Here is a 16164-nt window from a genome sequence, read left to right on the forward strand (position 1 = left end):
TTCCTCTGTCACTTTCTGCAAGGATCAGCTCTGTCACTCGGGACAACTGAATCTACTGCAAATGCTTTGCTCAGCTGATGCCTTCAGCTTTCCTGTGATCTGCAACCATGCTCCGATACCATGTTGAATTTTCTAAGTCTATCCGTTAGAAAATTAATCTGTATTCTGCTAGTTTATTTCTTCTACTTGTAAATTTTGAACAAGTTATTGAAAACATTTAAATACCGAAATAAACACAATATAGTCACAACATCAAAAAACCATCAGTTGAAAGAAAACAAACACACAAGTGACATCGTTATTTTTGGAAAAATGTCCCCAAAAAAACCCAATGCGGGAAAATCGATGAAGTTGTTCTGAGGGTTTATTATTATGCAGTATTTCCTTGAGTACAACTAGATGCCTAACCGACCCACCCAACAGAGAAAAATACATGGCAGCAATACCTCTATGTTTGGAAACAAGTATTCATAAAACCTGTCCCACGAAACCCTCTCCGGCGGCTCTGAAGCTCAACGGTGGCCATTCTAGCCTCTACGTCAGCCTCCTATTGACCTGCGTCAGCCCTAGGACCCTCTGCGTCAACCCTCTAAAGCATTCTGCAACCTTTGGGACCCTCTGCATCACTCCAACAGCCTTTGCGTGGATGACATAGTCCCTATGGCCTCTGCCTTGTCTCTACTGATCTCTTAGTACTGTCTCTGCCTCTCTGTCTAGTACTCATTGCCCCTCGCTGCTGATCATTAATTCACTTTTGCTTAGCAACCCCGCTCTAGCAAAATGAATGACTAATCACTCTAGTGTCTTCTCCAACTGACCCTCAAGCCTCTTCTTCTACTTTTCTCATTATTCCATCAACGGCCGAGATTAAATCTCTAATCAACAACAAATATTAGATTTGGCTTGATCCATGACTTTTGGAACCTTCTATTCCAATTTTATATTAATACCCACTAATATTTTATTTTTCCTAAGTTTAGACTTAGGAACTCCATTAAAAATATTAATTATTTTAATATCTCCCAAACCGAGTACAATCTGTCCAAAACCATTTCCGGGTCTTGGAGATCTCATGTGCTTTAGCATCTCCACCAATTTTCATGGCTAACACATTCGATGATACCCCAAATCAACAATAAGGACGAGATAGAGAAGATTATCGAGGAGCTGCTTGCGTTGGGACACATCAGGCCTAGTTCCAGTCCTTTTGCTTCTTCTGTAGTGCTGGTGAAGAATAAGGATGGGACCCTCAGGTTGTGTATCGACTACAGGGCCCTTAACAGGAAGACCCTCTAGAACTAGTACCCCATTCTCCGCATTGATGAGCTGATGGATGAGCTTAGAGGAGCCAAGTACTTCTCTAAGATCGATCTACATTTGGGCTACCACCAGATCAAAGTTCGGGATCACGACATCCCAAAGTCAGCATTCTGGTGCCACTATGGGCACTTTGAGTTTCTGGTCATGCCATTTAGGCTAACCAACGCTCCCGCCACATTTTAGTCCTACATGAACCATATCTTTCGAGGGCAGCTGAGGAGGTTCGTGCTAGCATTTTTTGATGACATCATGATCTATAGCCGAATGTGAGAGGAGCACCTCCAACACTTGGAGGAGGTGCTGCGCATTCTGGAGGGGCAGCAGATTTATGCCAAGCTCTCCAAGCGAGAGTCTAGATTGACAGAGACGCTTTATCTCGGGCATATCATTGGAGCAGACAGGGTGAAGGTTCATGAGGAGAAGATCTAGGCCATTCGAGATTGACCAATACCCTGAGACGTGATTACGCTTAGAGGCTTCTTGGGCATTTGAACTTACTACAGGAAGTTTGTCAAAGGGTTCTCCCAGCTGGCAGCACCCTTGACCGACTTGACCAAGAAAGGGGCCTTCGCATGGACTAAGTGAGCAGAGGCTGCATTTGATCGCCTCAAGGAGGTGATGAGCAGTTGCCTTGTTTTGGCACTCCCAGATTTTTCCTAGCGATTCACGGTGGAGTGTGATGCATCAAGGGTAGGAGTTGGAGCCGTATTGTCATAGGAGGGGCACCCCATAGCTTTCAAGAGTCGGAAGCTCCTACCGCATGAGCTATCATATTCCATATATGACAAGGCGATGCTGGCCATTATGCATGCATTGGCCAAGTTCCGCCAATACTTCGTGGGCAAATGATTCTGAGTGAAGACTGATCACAACAGTCTTCGACATTTCATGGGGTAGCAGGGCCTCAATGAGAGGTAGTAGAGATGGGTCAGCAAGGTGCAGGCCTACGACTTTGACATTGAGTATGTGCGGGGCAAGCACAATGTGGTGGTCGATGCTCTATCTAGGAGACCAGCTGGGTTATCTCTCATGAGCATCTACCAAGATTGGACGGCTCAGCTGTTGGTAGAGTACTCCAAGGACAGGAAGGCCTACGAGGTGTTGGAGGGGACACATGCAGATGAGCATTACCATGTGATGGATGAGGTCATCTATTACAAGGGGCGCATTTACTTGGTACCCAACTCACAGTTGAGGGAGAGGGTACTCCAAGCAGCTCACGATTCACCATTGTCCGGACACCAGGGGTTCCGAAAGACTTACATGGTTGTTCAGGAGAGGTTCGCGTGGAAAGGCTTCAAGGAGAACGTGCTGCAGCACATAAGGGAGTGTGAGGCCTGCCAGCAGAACAAGGGGGAGCTGACTCACCTTGCAGGGCTATTATAGCCACTTCCCATTCTATAGGGGAAATGGGAAACTACCTCGATGGATTTCATCACTGAGCTCCCCACGGTACAAGGGAAGAATTTCATATATGTAGTGGTCGACAGGCTGACCAAATTCTTCCAGTTCTTCGCCATCCCTGCTAGATACATGGTTGCCCAGGTTGTCGAGTTGTTCTTCCGGGAAGTTTTCAGATTACCTGGACTCCCTAAGAACATTGTGAGCGACAGAGACGACAGATTTATGGGTGGCTTTTGGCAAGAGCTCTTTAGGTTGGTTGGGACAGAGCTCACTCCTAGCACCAGTTATCACCCTCAGAGAGACGGCCAGATGAAAAGGGTCAACCAGTGGCTGGAGGGGTACCTGAGAAACTATGTGACATGTCAGGAGAGGACATGGATTAGGTGGTTGCACTTGGGTGAGTTCCGCTGTGAGAGTAGTCATATGAGCCAAGGGTCATCCGAGGAGCAAGGAGTTAGTCAAAACAGGTGAACCCAACGTTCTAGGGGTATTTTTAGAAGGATTTGTAGGTTGTTTCCTGCAAGTTGAAGTTGGCAGTAGCAGCTGGGGAGAGGCTCCAAGGAGGCCAAAAATCCAAGTCAAAATCAGAGAAATTCCTTTCTAGGTTTTTCTAGGTTTTGTCCAAAGAGTCTAAGGCTGAAAAGACAGAATTTTCTGGGCAGTTTTTGGGCACATTCCAGCAGGTTGAAGTCAACAGATCAACAATTTTACTAGGACAGTGCAGTGCAAGTGGTGCAGCAACTGAACGGCCATCATCTCAGTTATTCCATCACCTGGGTTTAGTCCAGCGTGTCCTTGAGACAAGCCCAGGCGCACCACTTCATTTAGATTGTACACATTGCTCTCAGATTTTATAATATATGGCTCAGTGGTTCCAGATTTTTAGTGTCCTATGGGTGTTTAATGCATGTTTTTAATTTTATGCTGCTGCACTGTTTATTTGTTTAGAATATCACTTAAATCCCTACTTGGGAACATTACATTTTAGCTGCGGATAAGGGCCTCTCTTGACTGCGGCTAGGTCTCTTCTCTGACTACGGCTAGATCTCCTTTCTTGACTACGGCTAGGGCTCCTTAGATCTCTCTTTCCATCACGTCCTCCTTGTGAGAAGACATACCCCAACAAATGGAGAGAAAGATCATGAGATAATGTGCTCTTCAAACGACTTGAGGTCTCCTCTATTTAAATGAAATGTTGAGGTTGAGCTGGGGGTAAAAGTGCTTGTTTAGCTTGCTGGCTGACCTTGACAAATTGTCAATATTCTGAATAAATTCATATCTACATAAATACATGTCAGAATCGGATGATCTTTAGATCAATCCTACACCTCTTGGAGAGAGGAATCCAAGAAAAAATATCAGCTGCCATAAATAAGGTGACCCACATGGAGTTTGGCCCTAGTTGCCAATTTTAACAATTTGACATAGCAATGATCCAAAATTATTAATTGATTTTAAGTTTTTAACACATATCTAGAATATAAACGGGCAGATACACTGGTGTGATAATCTCCAATAACAGGTCATTTCAGATCTCTTATATGCTTAGAAAGTGTGCCCTAAATGCTGAAGCCTTGTAGTGTTGAATACACTTGATTGGTATTTATTTTGTTGCTCTGTGTTGTGAATTGGGAGAAGTGAAGTGAAGTATTTGCTGCTGTTACTTAATATTTCAGATTCAGCCCTAATATTGAAAGTTCATATGAAATAGGACCAGAAAACATCAAGGCTGAGGTGAAATTTCTGAATTTGCATTAAATTGCCCCTCTCAGAGATTTCTACATTTTCATCAAATTCAAAACGAAATATTTTCAATTGTGTTGAGGATTTGTGTAAGTCATGCATAGGAGGATATTAGTGACAAAAGAAATGGCAGCAGCAAGCCACGAGGATGCTACCAAAAATTGTAGAGAAAACCAATTACATGCAACAGAAGGTGAACTATATCAGAAACCTCACCCCTAGCCCCCATGATTGGATTTTCTTAGGAACTACACCTACCAGATGACTAACAAGGAATAAGATTACTCTAGAACTTGTTTGGGAAAAGATGGTTAATGACGAACGGAGCTTGAAGTGAGCCTCAAATTGCACATCTTGATACTGTGTTTAGCATATAACATTGCACAACAACTAGATAGGCTTTCCCAAAACACTAGTATAATGGCAGCATATAATATAGATATAAAATTGAATGTGATTTGTCTGTGGTTCATAAGAAAATGTATGTACTATGTATGACAGAAGACTTTGTCTGCTGAGCTGATACTCGTTTCTGTGACATCAGAGGCTGTATATGTTGTGACTCAAATGCATGGTTAATTACTTTCATGAACATATCATGAATAGTCTCCATGCAGAGGGAAACCGTAAGTTTTAATTATGGTCACATCTATGAATAAAAGCATTTGTAATTCAAGAAATATCAAAAAAAATATTCAAAAACTGGCACTTAAAGAGTTTCAAAAATATAATAAGCTGCAGACGAGAGCCAGAATCTTAAGTTTTGCTTTTGATAGGAAGAAAATATATAGCTGATAGGAGAAAGAAAAATTGATTACACAGTTTTCAGACACAGTAGCTAAAAGAAAATACAGGTAATAACAATAATTTATTCAATATAGGTCAATTATATGGTTTTACTTCAATACAAATGGAAAACTAATTTTAAACTTTTAAAACTAGCAAAATTGTTATTTAGTTGCCTTTCACCTTGTTGTGGGAAAACTATGTAATCGACCATATGATGAAGCTTGGGAGTGTTCACAGCACACAAAACTCGTACATCGCCTGGGTGAAGGCATGGATTTTTGGCCACAACTACTTTTCCTTGGACTATGCTAATTTTAGAATCCTGGGGATTTTGTGCAAATGCAAAAAGCCCAGTATCATGGAATTTGTTATTTCCTGGTGTATAAGAAACTTGAACAAATACTTCTCCATACTTCAATGTTTTGCTTTCATCAAGGCACCCCATCAAGCATCGTCCCTTTGGAACAAATATTCGTGTCTTCTGTTTTAGTTCTAATAGTTTATATGCTCGAAATGCATGAAGTATCATTGACAGATATGGCTCCGAATTCGGCAAGTAGCCACAAGAAAGCATACTTATAAGGGCATTGTGAGTATCACCTACAGTTGTGATTTGCAGAACTTCAAGGGCCATGTCTCTGTCAGCCAAAACTTTATCCAAAATTTTTACTTCTTCCTCTTGCAGCTTCTCAAAGTTCTGATCCTTAACTCCCAAAGTAGACAACAAAGTGATAATTTGGCGATTCAAGAAGCAAGGTCGGAATTTTGCCCAAGAAAGAACATCAAGCTTAATATTTTTTGAGACATATTTCTTCATGCTTGGCCGCAAAGAGAGTTTATATGAGCATTCGGGATCAACAGCTACAACACCTTTGTAGCCACCATATCTTATTTGAAATGCCGAGGGTATGTTATCACATCTACACTTAGCAGCCACCTGTTTTGCCAAGGACACAGATATCTTCCCAATTCCATCTGAAAATGTATATCGTTTACCATCTCTCATAGTATAAATGTCTGGAATAACTTGTGTTTCATGCTCATAAACATGAAGTGTTTCTGTAGAAGAGCTAAAAGATTGTCACATTCTTGCTGCACATTTTTCAACATTTCTAATAGCCAAAAAATCACCCATCCATTTCCGGATACTCTCTGCACTAACTCTTTCATTTGAAGCAAACATCCAAACTGAGCCTTCCCGTAGCTGGCTAGTTGAGAAAGCAAGAAATTCAAACTTTTTACTCCCTATCACAATTCCTTCATTCAAAACTGAGAGAATCCTTTTGTACAATTTTGTATGTATTTCTTGACCATTAGGCAGTCGCTGAGACAAATCAGTGGAGTAAAGTTGTTCCAATTTTCATCAACAAAACAAACACGGAGGAAGTCATTGATGTACTCTGCATACTCCCTTGTGACACGGTTAGAAACATTGATTTCAGGTCCAAAGAAGTACACTTTCGACGGAGTTACTTGTACTCGGTGCACATACATCAGGCCATTATCCAGAGAAAAATCTGCTAAATTATGGTACCTTTTGGAATTTTTATTATCATTAAGTTCCTTCACAAGAAATTTTACTGGATCATAACAGGTGTTCCTCAAATTACTTAGTTTTGCTAAACCCCATTTTATAGAGGAGAGAGGTCTCCCCTAAAAAGGCTGTAGAAAACTGAAGAATTTCTTACTAAGGCTCAGTCCACTAAGTATGCCACACTGAACAAGCAAATTTACTTGGAACAGTATTTCAAAAGGCAACTTTAAACCTTCGGGAGGACTTATAATTGGCACCAATTTAGAAGGTGAAGAAAATGAAGAACCAGATACCATGCTGAGCCTCTCTTCAAGTTCTTTGAAGGGAGCAAATTTTTCTTCAATCATGGAAATGTTTGTTCGATCGGGTAACTCCAAACATATTGATGAAGATTGTCCTATACAAAAACATCGCGTAAAATCTGTTGTTCGGATCCACTCAGTATCGTTGTTGTCTCTGTAGAAATCAAGAATATTATCAATATCATAGCTTGAGCATAAATCCTCCTTGTAATAGATCTTTGGAACACTCACCAGCTGTCATGTGAAAATGGATGAACTGATCAGTAACTTCAATGAACCCTCAATTAGCAGTATGTTGCAAAATAAAAATCCAAATGGCTACCGTACTTTGCTATAACTTGAAGAAAGTAGCATTTTAGGCATTCATCAATATTTGTTCGTAATAGGAAAGAATATCCATAGAGAAGTTTGTACTTAACATACAAATGAAAACCTTTTTAGGCAAAGGACATGATAAAGACTTATCCAATTCAAGTTTCACTCATTTGTGTCCCAGATTGAAAATTTGAATGATATCAATTCAATGATATAACAAGGTCTAAAACAATTTATTTTAGGCCAGTTTGTGCATTATTAAAAAGATGACAACAATTAATGTAAACAATAATTATCTAGGCAAATCTAGTTTACCATTCAGTCAATTTTATAACGAAAGGAAGTTATGTAACGAAATAGCTCATATTTATTGGTGATCGCCTGAGAGGTTGATTGTAACTTGGAGAACCATTTTTTAAGCAATAAGATTTCCAATCCCTTGCCCCGTGGAGGTTTCCTTGACACACTGTCGGGGTTTTACCACGTAACTCCTTGTGTAAATTTGTGTGATTTAGTTTCTAAGTTTTTCTTGCATTTCTTTTTTATTTAATTTGTTTTTTAACCAGCTCAAATTACAAACAAACCAACAAAATTTATTTGAAGAGACAACTGTATAGCCTTCGGATGAAGGAGGGTACTAAAATTGCAGAAAGGTTAAATGTTTTTAATAAACATATTTGCCAATTGTCAGGTATGGAAGTTAAATTTCAGGAAGAATACAAAGCTATTACCTTGTTGTGTTCCTTACCCGAGTCTTGGGATCACTTTGTGACTTATATCACTTTGAGCACAACCGAATCTTTATAATTTGATTCAGTTGTGGGAGCTCTATTATCTGAAGAAGTACGAAAGAAGTCCACCATTGAAACTTCCACACGAGAAGCCATGGTAGCCAGAGGTTGGTCCAAGGAAAGAGGGGAAAAGCAAGAAGTTCTTCCAGATTAAGATCAAAAGGCAAGAAGTGTAAAGTCAAATGTTGATACTGCAACAAAATAGGACATCTCAAGAAATACTATTGGAAAAGAAAGGAGTCTGTTGAAAACCCAAAGAAGGAAGCAAATAAACTTGAGTCAGTTATGATTGATGAAGTGTTTTATTTGCTGAATTAGGTATGTTAAATGAAGTTTTCCTGTTTGCAATGTCTCTCAGAATTATGAAAATTGGTTGTTAGATTCTGGTGCTTCTCATCACATGAGTCCACATAGAAATTTGTTTACTTCATATGAAGTTGTGAATGGTAGTTCTGTGTTTATGGGTAATAATGTATCTTGTCAGACTATTGGGATGTGAAATGTCAAAATTAAAATGTATGATGATATAGTTAGAACATTGATTGATGTTAGACATGTACCTGAGTTGAGAAAGAATTTGATTTCTTTGGGAGTATTGGACTCGGAAGGTTACAAGTTTACATGTCAAAATGGAGTGCTGAAAGTTTCAAAGGGCACTCTGGTTGTTATGAAGGCAGAAAAGATTAGAAATCTTTACAGACTCAAAGGAAGTACTCAGGTCAGTGAGGCAGCGATTGTATCTGAGAAGACAAAAGAAGATACTCGCCTATGGCATCAGCAGCTGGGTCACATGAGCGAGAAGGGTCTTCAGGTATTGATGAATCGAAAATTGCTTCCTAATTTGAAATCCTTGAGGTTGGATTTTTGTAAACATTGTGTATATGGAAAACAGTGTAAACAAAAATTTAAAACTGGAAGTCATAATAGTAAAGAAATTTTGGACTATATTCATTCTAATCTTTGGCGTGTTGAAATTTCTAAGTCTGACACATCAGAAATCCCTACTGCATTATCTTGTTTATTATCTCCTACTTGTTCTTTCCATTAACAAGTTATTTATAAATAGAAATACTGAAATCAACACAAATGCAGCCTTAACACATATACACATCAGCAATTGAAATAACTGAGACAATCACACAAGGGACACCATTATTTGTGGACAATTGTTCCCGGAAAAACCCAAGGCGGGAAAACCAGTGCAACAAATATTAGGGTTTTATTATTATGCAGCTTTCTGAATACAACTAGGGTGCCAGAAATGGCTCACCCTTTAGAGAATTCAGAATTTCCTTGGTAGAAGTACCTCTCCTCGAAGATAGATATTCCAACTAATCAACATCCGGATATTGATCCCACAGCAACTTTGACAATTCCTTAGCTAGACAACGAAAGTTGCTCTCAGCTTCCAGTCTGCCCCACGAAAATACCTCAATGCTGCCTCTACAGCCCAGCGTCAGCTCTGCTAGCCTCTATTGCTTCTACGTCAACCTCTTGGCCCTCTGCGTCAGCCTCTTGGCCCTCTACGTCACCTACGTTAGCCTCCTCAACCTCTGCGTCAGTCCTGGCTGCCTCTACGTCAAACTTCCAAGGATCTGCGTTGTCTCTCTGACACTTTCTATGCCTCTCTGATATGTATTCTCGGCCTTCTGTCGAACTGCCCCTCGCTGCAACAAATCACTAACTCGATTTCTGAGCAAAACCTGCCCCAGAAATTCAAATTCTTGATCAACTTGGTTTGTCTCCAACTAAACCTCAAGCCTCCTCTTATACTTTTCCTGTTGACGATTCAACGACCGAGATTAAGTCCCTAATCAACGGCTAAGATTACATTTGGCTTGATCCTTGTCATTTAGAACTTTCTCACCGATTTTATATTAATACACATTAATATTTTAATTTTCCTAAGTTTATACTTAGGAAACCCATTAAAAATATTAATCATTTTAATATCTCTCCATCCGGGTGGAATTTCCCCAAACGATTTCTTGGTCTTAGAGATATCATGTGCCTTAGTGTAACGACCTATCTATAAATATAGTGAACGCAAGGATAATAGCGGGCATACGATGCATGCATATGATAGCTACATATGCATGTGTCGCATACACCGCACTAGTATTATATACTAAATTAACTATAAGTGTTAAATACCATGACACTTCTTTGAATAGAGGTTCTACTCATCCATCAATATTGCTTAATGTATGGGTAAATATTAACAGAGGACTATATAAATTATATATTCCAGATTGTTGATAAAAATTATATTAATAAATTAATAAAATAAATTATATTAATTAAAAGGGGCACTATGTATAAAGTTATAATGTTTATATTAAAAGAATACTTTAATAAAACACAATGTGATATATTAAATCATAAGACATGTATACGATATAATGTTTATATTAAAAGAATATTTTAATAAAACATAATATGATTTATTAAAACATAAAACATATACCTACGTGACCTTTAAAAGAGATAAATACATGACATGGAGCGTGTCACCAGCAAACTGAGCGGTGGGCTGCAGATGGAAGAGCGGCCACCGCTAAGCAACGGGATAAAACCCACGAAACAGAGATTTAGGGGGACGGAGGGGAAGTAATTTGGAAGGAGGAGGAACATCATCTACTGAAATCATCCACAGGAAGAGCTTGAGTTGTGCTAAGGTTCTAGGCACGGGAAACAATGGGCTTCTACTAAGAGGCCTACTGGATTGAGCACCAGGTTCTGCTCAGTTTGGCTAAGTGGATTCGGTCTTTTGGTAACTGTAGCAGCGTAGTTAGAGGCATCTTCAACCGCAAGGACACGGGTAGGTACCTCAGCAGTTCTGTTAGTTGATTTTGTAAGATTTCAGGAAATTGTTTGCAGGTTCATGATATAAATCCCTTTACTGTATTTGCATCTGTTTACGGTCTTTACATTTGGTATCAAAGGGAGGTTATCGTTGCTTTGTTAAACCATCCTCACGCGTCCCTACTTGACGAACAGTTAAGACTGTGCGTTCATATCTCTGGGCCACCCGACGTATGGATACACCGTGGATTGAACACACGACTTGCGGGTTGCCGTCAAACCCTGCTCAGATTACACATGTTAATTCATTGGACGCGTGGCACTATGCTTCAGCACGCCTCAGCAATGTGAACCTGCAAGTATGCATGTAAACCGTAGCGCTGGCTGGAAGCTGTGGGTGTCGTGTTGCCCGTGATATATTTATCTGAGTTACTAACAATAATAGAGCGGAGTATTTATTAATTATTTAGGCTGAGAAACACTTACTAATTATTATGCAGTTCCGCTGCGATTTCAAAAATGGTTAACTGTATCCCTGTTCACATGTCGAAGTTCCGACGGTTTTGTAACCTGACGGTTAGCAACCCCGACGGCTACCTCTGTCTGTTCACATGTTGCCCGCTGCGGCTTTCTCCATTGCGAATAGAATGCCAGCGGTTAAGGGTTGTAACCGTAACCTCCGCCCAACATGTGAACATGGTTAGGTTCCGACGCGACTAACTCCGCGGTTAGGGACCTGTCATAATATTATTTGCAAAGTTTTTACAATATTACAAAGGTCGAGGGTTTTATAACATAGTTTTGAATGTATTTTGTAATACATTGGTTTGATTAGAACTTAGGACTAGGGATTTAGGTAAGGATTTATACATGGATTGAGTAGATGATAACCTCCACAAATCCAACAGAAGCTTTGATGATGGCTTGCAAGTAAATAATCAGTTAAGAACCAACACCACAATCAAAAAAAAAATTACAAATTGTTTAATTAATTATAATTCAAAAATTTCATAAGAAGAATAAGATAATGTAAATATTATGTTAGATAAATAAATATGATATTTAATTGTTTAATCGGTATCATCTAAGTTACTTGGTTCTATTAAAGTTTGACCCTTATATTTATTTAAAATATATATATATATATATATATATATATATATATATATATATATATATATATATATATACTTAAACTACCAGCCTACCATAATTTTTATAAATATTTTAAATTTCTTCTATGAAATTATAATGAATATGTTATAATTGATATTCCGGTAGTATACATCTAAGTAACATATTCAACATTATAACTATGTGTGTCCTTCTTTAAAGGTAATAGTTTGAGGTGTGATGGGTGTGTTGATGATGTTCATTATAACAAGGTATTTAATATTTAAATATTTAATTTTGTGAATGTTACTTAGTAATTAATTTTGGATGATCTACCTTAGGCATTAATAACCATACGCTTATGCATTATTTCATATTAGGATAGAATACCCTACATTAGGACAAGGAGGTCGCGAGACCACCCTCCTTGACCTCGGTACCAATAAAATCTGCCTAGCAGATAAAAATAGCAAAAAAAAGCTATACCCATTTATGAATGTGAAATTTCAAAAAGAAAACTATATGTTAAATTCGAATGTCTACCTCAATTTTTTATGGAATTTTATTATGTACACAGGAAACATTACAATGGTAAAGACATATGAGCGACGACAACGTGATCGGGCAGCATCACCATCATTAATGCCACCACCGTCGTCGTCATCATCCCCATCACCACCACTATCATCATCGTCTCCACCGAGACCATCATCAAAACCAATCGCTCCAGCACCGGAGTTGACCGTGATAATGAACTCATTGGAAGCCTTATTGGAAACATTAAAAGAGTCAACTATGGCTAAGAACAAAGAAGAACTCCAACCCTTAGCAACCAATTCAGCGGAACCAAAGAATTTTGAGCATAAAAGATCCAAAGAAGATATATCTAGGGAGCTTCAGAAGATTAAACTCCCAGAATTTTCAGGAGGTCCAGCAGGTGAACGTGCTAAGGCATGGTTAGAAGGAACGAACAGATGCTTTAGATTAAGAGAATATTCTTCTTCTACAAAAACAAAAATTGTTGTATTTCAACTAAAGGAAAGTGCCTTGATTTGGTGGGGAAATCTGGAAAAACAACTGCACCTTACATCGGATAATGTCCCTTGGGAATTGTTTGAGGAAAGATTCCACACAAAGTATTTACCTCCATACTTTCAACAACAGCAAGCCAAAGCCTTCCATACATTAGTTCAGGGTAATAAAACAGTGGATGAATATGAGATAAGGTTTATGGAGCCTGTAAAATACATTCACTACTTAGATTCTGATGAACGTCAAGTTGAATGCTTCATATTTGGGTTAAATCTTCGTATCAGGGCCTCGGTGAGCATGTGGAAACCGTCATCAGTAGCTAAGGTGGTAGAATGTGGTCGTTATGCAGAAGAACATCTAGGGATCAAAAAATATGTAGGGCCAGCAGAACCTTTCCAATCAGGATTTCCAGGAAAGACTCCGAAAATTTCTTCAAAGGAGGTAGCTCAAGGCCACCTTATGGTCATAGATTTACCCCAAGAAATGTAGGAACAAGAGCTCCCATGGCAGTTAATACTATAGCCGCTGATCATCAAACACCAGTCCATGGACATCTCGTGGAACTGCCAGTAGAGGAAGAAATTATAGAGGAAACAACATGAGAGGACGAAGCTCTTTATCTCGAAATTCACATCCTGATTCAAGAGGATCAACGCAGCTTAATTGTTGGGGATGTGGAGGACCGCATTTTCAACGTGATTGTCCAGAAGCTTCATCAAATATATTGAATAGGACTAGAAAGGAACCAATATCAAATAATCAAGGTAATCATAGAGTTCATGCAGTGGTCAACAACGACCAAGCAGCACATCAATCCACTGTAGTGGAATCTTCAGGTATTATTAATGGTATAAAACTCGCAATCTTATTTGATACTAGTGCCACAGATAATTTCATTTCGTCATATGCATTAAACAAATGTGGGTTGGCAGCTCGCAGACAAAATGATTTCAATCAGGTGGAAATGGCCTCAGGAGAACTCCAATCTGTAGACTTAAGTGTGGATCAATGCAAAATTGACCTAGGGATCTGTACGACTAAACTGAAAGTCTATGTCACAGCCTTAGGAACTTATGATCTTGTCATAGGTATGGATTGGCTAGAAGCTCATCAAGCTTGGGTAGACTGTTATGGGAAAAGAATTCTAGGTATAAATGATGAAGGAGAAGCAATCCAAATTCAAGGAATCAAGAGAAAAGTATCTTTACGCTACATATCAGCAATGAAAATAAAGCGTTGCTTAAGAAAAGGTTGTCAGGCATATGTGATTCAAGAAATAAGTAAAGAAAAAGTGCCATCCTTAGAACAATATCCGGTGTTAACCGAATTTCCGGATGTATTTCCAAAGGAACTACCAGGTTTACCCCCTGTAAAAGAGCTGGGTCTCACTATTGAATTGAAACCTAGTACTCAACCAATCTCTAAAACGCCTTATAGAATGACAACTCCAGAACTTCAAGAATTGCAAATTCAATTGAAGGAACTACTACATATAGGACATATTCGACCCAGTGTATCACTTTGGGGTGCTCCTGTAATTTTTGTCAAGAAGAAAGATGGATCCTTAAGATTATGCATAGATTATCGAGACTTGAATCGAGCTACAATAAAGAATCGATATCCTATGCCTCGAATTGATGATCTTTTTGATCAAATGAAGGAGTTGCTGTCTTTTCAAAAATTGATCTTCGATCAGGCTATCATCAGCTAAGGATTTCTGAAAACGATATTTCTAAGACTGCATTCTGAACACGTTTTGGACATTATGAATTTACTGTGGTACCATTTGGATTAACAAATGCACCAGCAGTATTCATGAATCTTATGAATAGTGTTTTCTGCGAATATCTTGATCAATTTGTAGAAGTCTTTTTAGATGATATTCTTATCTATTCCAAGAATAAGAAAGAGCATGAAGATCATTTACGGATAGTGTTATCCTGCCTTAGAAAACATCAGTGGTATGGAAAATTATCCAAATGTTTGTTCTTTCAGGAAAAGATTCATTACTCAGGTCATATCATATCAAGTGAAGGGATTTCAGTAGACCCTGAGAAGGTAAAAGCAATCATGGAATGACCAATACCGAAAAACGCACATGAAGGAAAGAGCATGAAGATCATTTACGGATAGTGTTATCCTGCCTTAGAAAAAATCAATGGTATGGAAAATTATCCAAATGTTCATTCTTTCAGGAAAAGATTCATTACTTAGGTCATATCATATCAAGTGAAGGGATTTCAGTAGACCCTGATAAGGTAAAAGCAATCATTGAATGGACAATACCGAAAAACGCACATGAAGTATGAAGCTTTATGGGTTTAGCAAGTCACTACCGAAGATTTGTGGAGGGATTCTCCAAAATTGCAAAGCCGATTACAACCCTTCAGCATAAAGGTGTTAAGTATGAATGGACTGAGGAATATAATAAAGCATTCTTTGAACTCAAAAGACTACTAACCAGTGCACCAATCTTAAGAGTCCCTGATATGGACAAAGATTTTATGGTATGTATTGATGCATCCAAACAAGGGCTGGGTGCAGTATTGATGCAGGATAGAGGAGTAATAGCATATGCCTCTAGGAAGTTAATACCTCATGAAGAACTCTATGCTACTCACAATTAAGAGTGAGCTGCTGTAGTACTAGCTTTAAATATTTGGAGACACTATCTAGTGGGACGAAGTTTTATACTTAAAAGCGACCATCAAAGTCTACAATATTTGTTCACCCAAAGAGACTTAAATGCCAGACAAAGGTGATGGAGTGAATTCCTAAGTGAATATGACTTTGGAATATCATATATTAAGGGAAAAGAAAATGTAGTAGCAGATGCTTTAAGCAGAAGACCTTGGATATTCTCTCTCATACCTATCAAAGTAGACTTAAGGCAACAAGTACTAGAATATCTTATAAAAGATAGTTGGTTTTTATAGTTGAAATCTGGTCTTGAGGGTAAAAAGCCAAGAGAATCTAAGTTTGAAGGATATGAACTAGAAAATGATGGAATCTTACG

General features: G+C 38.7%; 1 protein-coding gene across 1 annotated transcript in view; it reads right to left on the reverse strand.

Moving 5' to 3' along the window:
• The window catches only part of LOC149250862 (putative RNA-dependent RNA polymerase 1), a 279545-nt gene extending 271251 nt beyond the window's left edge, over nucleotides 1-8294 (reverse strand). Inside the window, 3 exon segments of the mRNA XM_089453772.1 lie at nucleotides 5430-6606; nucleotides 6609-7326; nucleotides 8202-8294. Of these exon segments, the coding sequence (XP_089309898.1) occupies nucleotides 5430-6606; nucleotides 6609-7326; nucleotides 8202-8294 (1988 nt within the window).
• Nucleotides 8295-16164: the final 7870 nt, after the last annotated feature.

This window comes from Pinus tabuliformis, chromosome 7, assembly GCF_031772625.1.
Source record: "Pinus tabuliformis cultivar Carrire ecotype Pingquan chromosome 7, CPIR1, whole genome shotgun sequence".
Lineage (NCBI taxonomy): Eukaryota > Viridiplantae > Streptophyta > Pinopsida > Pinales > Pinaceae > Pinus > Pinus tabuliformis.